Here is a 7,084-nt window from a genome sequence, read left to right on the forward strand (position 1 = left end):
TCGCTCCCATGGATTTGACTATCACTGTTATGCAGACGACACTCAACTTTACCTGTCTTTCCCACCTGATGACTCTAGTGTTTCCCACCGCATTTCTGCATGCCTTAAGGATATTTCAGCCTGGATGAAAGATCGGCACCTTCAGCTTGGTGTTTCCAGCTAAAACAGCTATTCCCCAACAGATTAACATCCAGCTTGACTCAACTTCACTGACCCCAACTAGATCGGCACGAAACTTGGGCGTTGTAATTGATGACCGACTTCTTCTCTGAGCATATAGCTTCGATTGCAAAATCATGTCGGTTTATGCTTTACAACATTAGGAAGATCATGTGCCGTTCACCCTGTTACAAGTTGATGAACCACTGAAACGATTTTGGAAACATTATTTTAAGGTATAAAAAACTCTTTGGTGTTGCTTTAATGCATGAGACATTTTGCTCATTGACTGAGAGCCCTAATTTCAGCAATGGGGAAAGTAGGCTAGGCTACAAAGTCAATGTTTATAATTTAAGTAAATTATTTTAAAGTTATGTTAATATAATATATTATCCCAGATAGAGACTGGCGGACCACTGTCGGTCCATTGGGGGCAGATCTGGCGGTCCACTGGCATTTTGCTCATCGGTCCGCTGGCGGGTTGCAGACAAATTGCCCAATATTTGCCACTATTGGTCTAAAATCTTTTTCATTTGTTCAGTTATATCCATATATAATTTTATTAACTTTTCTTAATATTCATGACAAGTTAAATTTAAAGAGATGGTGGTCCAACGGCAGACCACAAGTGGCACGCCACCAGCGGCATATAGGCTACCAGCGGTCCGCTATCTGCCAATCTGATTTTGCTATCTGGGATGCCACTGTTGTATGCTAATACCCTAATGTGCAGAAGACTGGGCGTAGATTTGCGTGGAGACCGAAGGACGTGTCCCCACCAATGTGAAATTACAACTGAAATGTCCCCACCAATATTCAGGTTGAAATGGGGAAAAAGCGCTCACATGCGCTACACAAAGAGTTAAATCATGTCTCACTTCAGTGCTGCGGATCATCTCGTACAGATCTTGTAATGTGCAGTAGCCTATAAGGGTAAATCGCGCTGATTTGAAGTTACCTAATAACTACCAGTGAGCCGCAGTCTCCTGCGCAGCATGCAGCGCTTCATCTTTACTTCACTACAAGCATGAAGTGCGTCCAAATTCACCTATTCTTCTCTGTTGAACTCCTCGAGAAGTAGGCTACTCATCACACATGTGTCACATGAAAGAGCATTTTCTCAGCTTTTAAACGGTGCTAGCTAGCCACTGTTTGCTGTAATAAACAGTTCGCGAGAAAAATAACTTCAAGAGATGTAACTAGATGTACCGCAGAGCGGTACAAAATATTACCGCCGCCCAGTCCAGCACATTTTTTCCACAAAAATAAATCACGCTGAAAGGCCTATATGATTCTAACTGTCTCAATAAATTGCATTAGCCACACTCAATTCTCACTGGTATCTGCTAGACAACAAGTACCAAAACATAATTAGTTCATAGATTCCACATGTAAAATTCATTTTATACAACCCCACCCCCATCTTGCCTGTTCATAATTCTGAGAAATTCTTGAATTGTGTGCATGTGTGCGTGTACACGTTTATGTTTATGTGTGTGGGGGTGTGTGTGTGTGTGTGCGTGCTTGTGTGTTTGCCTGCGTATGTGTGTTTGTGCAAGTGCATGCATGCATACATATGTCTACTGTGTGAGTATGTGTCATACGTATGATTACTGTGAATGTATGTGTGTGCGTGTGTATCTGTTTATGCACATGTGTGCACATGAAATGGGTTAACATGACCCCTGGAGGCAAACATACAGAAAAAATTGGTCATCCTAGGCCCTACGGTTCTCAAGATATTCACAGAAAACTGTGTCTGCCATACCCTCCTTTCGGGGGTGCAGTCCAGCGGGGGGGCTACAGATCAAAACGAAAAACAATGGTTCCATGCTATCCATATGGGGTTACATGCCCACCAAGTTTCGTCTACCCCGGTCTTTCAGTGTCCCGGGAATCATTGACGGAAATTTGGACATGCGAAAAAGAAAAAAAAAAAAAACAAATCTGACTAAACCTATATGACCGCCGCTTCGCTGCGCGGCAGTCATAATAATTATTCTCTGCGCCCATCTCCACATCCATTCGTCTCGGTGGAATATCGTAATCCTACACACTCTTCACGCAACACATGACAAACCATATATCATAATAAACAGCAGACCTTACCGAACACAAAGGTGTAATGCATTCCCGTGTATAGTTAGCTGTTCCAGAGTAATCCGGTTTTGAAATAAATTATAGCAAAATTCAACATGGTCTTTCGGCTGCATTTCTTAAAACTGAGCTATGCTTACATCGCCTAGATATCTGTAAATATTAGAATCAGAGAATATACAGGCAGCTCATGTTTGATTTCTTTTCACAAAATGCTAAGCATGCATGTATTTAAGTTTCTTAAAACTGAGCTGTGCTTAAATGGGCATGATTTCATAACAGACCAAATAGAAAATAAATGTTAAATATAGCCTACATATTAAAATCAGATCACATTTTAATCATGGATAGTAGTTGGACAGTAGCACATTTTAATCATTTTATATATTCGGGGGGGGGGGGGGCGGGGTAGTGGGTAGTGTCCCCACCAAAGCTCAGACCAAACCTATACCCTTGCATGGGCGCCATAAGACCTAGAGTTGTACACATTTTGCCATTTTACTGTAGATTTATAACCAGGCTTTATTATTATTATTATTATTATTATTATTATTATTATTAATTTGTTAGTCTTCAGAAAACTCACATTTGCCCATTGTTGGATCATTTTCATTGAGGAAGTGCTGTGTTGGAAGGTGCACTCACATTTTTAGTTTTTCTGTATACAGCTTGCCCTTCATATGATAGAGACTAGTTCACTGCTGGCAGAGGCCTCAGAGTACCCTTTTGCAATTATGTAAGCACATAATGTAATCTGAAAACTGCTGCCCTGATTAAAAAATTCTGTTTATAATGGAGTGGAATGGAAATGTATAAGTGACCCCAAACTTTTGACCAGTAGTGTACTTGCTATAGAACGTTTGCTGTATAAATTATTACCAACTTTAATTGTTTCTCATTGTGTAAGGATTTATCGTCAATGGTCTGTTCTTGCCATTTTGGGATTTTCAGGAAGCGTTAAAAGCTCATAGGCTAACCAAGACTGTCATGGTTTGTTGTGAAGAAAACATGCTATTACTATCATTATTTAAGTCTATGGTTTATGATAACATGGTTTTGAGTCACTTTGGATAAAAGCATCTGCTAGGTAATTAACCAGGTAAAACTTCATGACCAAAGCAATTCATTCCACCATTCTTCTAGTGCTGCACATTTTTAATCCAAATGCATGATTGTTAATGGTTGACAATTCTACATTTCATGAATAAGCTAGTCTATATGTGGCTATACCTCAATTTTGTTCACTTTGGGTGAAACCCAGTTGGCCACTGTATTTTGTTTGTCATTTGGCTCCACCCTGTGGTCTTTAGTGCACATTGTGTGATTTTTAATCTACAAGGAAAAAACTGACATGACCCACAAGTTGATTTATTACACAAATGTAGTAATGACACTAGCAGACTACCTTAGGGGAACAAAAGGGAACGATCAGTTATTTTCTTATATAGTTCATGTTGGTGTAAATGCTAATATGCTATCCTGTCCCTGCATGAGTTTCCCCAAACATTTCTGCAAATCCAAAACGTAAAATACAAGCAAAATACAAGTAGTCCTAAAACATTTTTTTTTTTAAAAAAGAAAATTTATTTCAGACACATTCTTGAATGTCAACAAAAGAGCTGCATTCTTGCAATTAGAGTGGTATTCAAAGTACAGTTATAAGGACCTTATGATGGCAAATACAAAAAAAACAAAGCAAAACAAAAAAACTAAAATATGATAGATGTACCTACCAACCTACATACACAAGATATTGTGCTGTGCACCTTTGGGAAAACAGTTAGCTACTTCCATAGTTTAAATCCTCTCCCTAAAACTGCTCCAGGCAAGAACTACCACTAAGAAATAAAAATAGGACTGAAGACACATAGTGTTAACTTTACAAAAGGAGAATAACACTGTACATCTTAAAAACCTTTCATATACACAGCCTAACATGTCTTGTTCCTGTTGTACTTTGAGAGGTGAAAGTGTGTACAATTGGGTTTAATGGCATCAACAGGAATTCAGGCTATATCAGTAGCTAATCTATTCATCGTCGTCGTCTTCCTCATCGTCATCATCGTCATCGTCGTCATCATCATCATCATCATCTCCATCACCCTTTTTGGACAAACCTGCTATTCCTTTTGTACGATATGCAGCAATATCCTATTGGAAGCAAACACACATTACATAAGCTTGGACACTTAAGAATTCTAACCATACATTTCTCAAATGACATTCTGAGTTTACCTTGTCATATTTTTCCTTCAGTTTTGCAGCCTTCTTTTCATAAGGCTGCTTAACCTCAGCAGCGGAGCTGTTCCACATCTCCCCTAGTTTCTTTGCAATGTCTCCAATAGTCAGACCTGGATTTTCCCCCTTGATCTTCGGGCGGAAGTCTGAGCAGAAAATGAAAAATGCAGACCTGCAAGGCAAACAAGGACAGGATTTACTTCAGAGTACAGCAACACAGATTCACTGTAAATCCAATAGAATTTGAGATCTCTTACGGTGGTCTTTTTGGAGCGTTGGGGTCCTTAAACCGTCTCTTCTTTTCACCCTTAGGTGGGATGTAATTTTTCATTTCTCTCTCATAGCGGACCTTATCTTGTTTAGCCATGTCCTCAAACTTACCCTTCTCTTTGGCAGACATGGTCTAAGAACAAAAAAAGAAAAAACAATATACATCATGTAGATGGTACCCATCACATTTTTTAATCCCTCACAGGAATACTGTTGAAAACATGGTGAGGATAAGAATGTCTACTTTTAACAAACACATTTCCTCCTGCCTCACCTTCCACCGCTCAGAGCATTTCTTGGAGAACTCAGAGAAATTGACAGAGGCATCAGGGTGTTTCTTCTTGTGCTCCTCCCTGCACGTCTGCACAAAGTAGGCATATGAGGACATTTTCCCTCGCGGCTTCCTTGGATCTTTACCCATCTTATCAACCTTGTCCTTCAAAAAAAATAAAACAATAATACAAATTCACACCATTTCCATCACTTGTTTTCAATGTCAACAACAACAAATCTTTCGAGACTGAGCAAATGGTGAACCCCCCCCAAAAAAAAAAAAAAATCACTTCACACATCTGCCCGTGATCATGCATAATAAACACAGGTCCTCAACCAGAGTAAAGAGTAAACGTTAATTTGATAAAAGAACATTGTAATTTATGTACATTTCATTGCTCCAATATAGCTTACTGTGCACCAACAGTAAATGTTCGTTCCGAGTCAAAGACAAAAACGCAAACGTTTTAACAATAACATTTCTTCATCCATTTTGAAAAAGCCATCTTCATGAGAGAAAGTCCCCATCATTTGTCTCCACCCACATTCCTAGATAAGTTTGAGGCTGGAAATAAAATCTAATATTAGTTTTCCAGCTATTTCAGCAAATAGTGCACAACTACTGAATGGACTTCAATAATATGTCTATTAGCAGTAAGCTAGCTTGCTATGAGACCAACTCGCAATGGTGTTCCCTTTTACTATTCTGTAGCTGAAACCTGCGAATGGTCGTCTCCGTCGAACAAAGCTAACTAAACTAGCATATTAGCATAGCTCTTCTAGCCAATATGGCTTCCTTTCTTTATGTGTGCTGCAGCCTTCCAGCAAGCACTGGAGTCGGGTTGGTCAGGAGAAAACATCCATCATTCAACGCACGCCTATTGATGGTTAAAATAAGGCAAAACACTACAAAAACGACGTAGATTCTGTGATGGTCCAACCACTGCATGTAGCTGACAACGAAGAAAAATATTTATCTAAAAAGTTCTGTCAGATAAATTTGCGCCCGTTTCGCCCCCACCCCCTCCTTCATAGTCAGGCAGTGCTGTGCTCTTACCACGCAGCAGCCAGCCATGTTACTAACGTTAGAAGCTAGCGAAGCTAGCTGGCATTGTAAGAGAAAACAGAGATACAAGGTAAACTACATAGAAATAAAATATGAAACTAAATACATAACAGAATTATGCCATGTGCACCGAAAACACACTGAAAATAAGTATTCAACATGGACTATGTGCTAACGTAAGATCACTCGCTTCCCAACAGACGTTTGTCATTCTAACCCTAGCAAAATTACTAACATGAACGTAATCACAATCCTGGTAACGTTCGTGCAATGCCAATGTAAGACAAACATACAAATTATTGCTATACCACGCACATAGTTAGCAAAAAACAAAGAGCAGTTCCTGAGAAAACGTCATTGTTTAATTCAAGAGAGGGACAAATGGCCCTGTCTATGTCGCTAACAGGCTAACACTCATAATGATAATCCAACAAAGGCATGCCTTTTCTAACGGAGATGTTGTTTAGCTTAACGTTACTGGCGAAATGGCAAGAATAATAGACACAGTGGCAATAAATTCAACCATTAAACTCTCGCTGCATTCGCTGTTTTGGTTTCTTGACAACATCAGAATCTTTTTTTACATTTAATCACAGTGAAATGTACATACCCGTAGCAGGCGTTCTTTCTCCGGCTAGATAATGGGGTCCAACAAAACGTTATTACGCGGTCTTGAAGGTGCCTGTAGCTAGACCTGCCTCAGCGAAATACTGCAAGATGACGAATCCGATTGGCTACCGCCAACTCATGGTTTCATTTGATTCGACGTCAATCCTCAATAGCCCGAAATATCGACGACAGTTGGTTGGCTTGTTTTGAAGCGGCGTCATGTATTTGTCAGTGGCGCGTTTATATGATTTGCGTTTCTTCATTCGCATCAAAAAGGACTGAAATCGCCATCAACTGAACAACAATGAATTGCCTTAACAAAACAAGGCAACGATTAGCTGGGGTTACATCCAACTGGCAATGATAAGAAAG

At 39.6% G+C, this 7,084-nt stretch overlaps 1 protein-coding gene across 2 annotated transcripts; it reads right to left on the minus strand.

Moving 5' to 3' along the window:
* Positions 1-3,608: 3,608 nt before the first annotated feature.
* hmgb1b (high mobility group box 1b) lies at positions 3,609-6,866 on the minus strand. Of its 2 annotated transcripts, none has more exons than XM_076281824.1 (5): positions 6,714-6,866; positions 5,039-5,200; positions 4,752-4,897; positions 4,492-4,666; positions 3,609-4,407 (listed from the first exon to the last, which is right to left on the minus strand). In XM_076281824.1, exons 2-5 carry the CDS (start codon positions 5,183-5,185, stop codon positions 4,285-4,287), a joined length of 591 nt encoding a protein of 196 aa, XP_076137939.1. In that variant the 5' UTR covers positions 5,186-5,200; positions 6,714-6,866; the 3' UTR covers positions 3,609-4,284. The 2 variants fall into 2 exon arrangements, with proteins under 2 accessions (XP_076137939.1, XP_076137940.1); XM_076281825.1 differs by lacking the exon at positions 6,714-6,866 and adding an exon at positions 5,427-5,450.
* Between the last annotated feature and the right edge of the window lie 218 nt (positions 6,867-7,084).

Source organism: Alosa pseudoharengus, unplaced genomic scaffold, assembly GCF_046254945.1.
Source record: "Alosa pseudoharengus isolate Yale_2024_CS ecotype anadromous, Long Island Sound unplaced genomic scaffold, YU_APseudo_1.1 YU_APseudo_1.1_scf_13, whole genome shotgun sequence".
NCBI classification, from domain to species: Eukaryota; Metazoa; Chordata; class Actinopteri; order Clupeiformes; family Clupeidae; genus Alosa; species Alosa pseudoharengus.

What these genes read in the sequence shown, in the direction of transcription:
- hmgb1b (XM_076281824.1), bottom strand. Translation starts at nt 5,185, where the DNA reads ATGGGTAAAGATCCAAGGAAGCCGCGAGGGAAAATGTCCTCATATGCC. An exon ending in AACGCTCCAAAAAGACCACC is followed by an intron (nt 4,667 to 4,751) that starts GTAAGAGATCTC and finishes TTTGCCTTGCAG; the next exon opens with GTCTGCATTTTTCATTTTCT. An exon ending in TGAAGGAAAAATATGACAAG is followed by an intron (nt 4,408 to 4,491) that starts GTAAACTCAGAA and finishes TGCTTCCAATAG; the next exon opens with GATATTGCTGCATATCGTAC.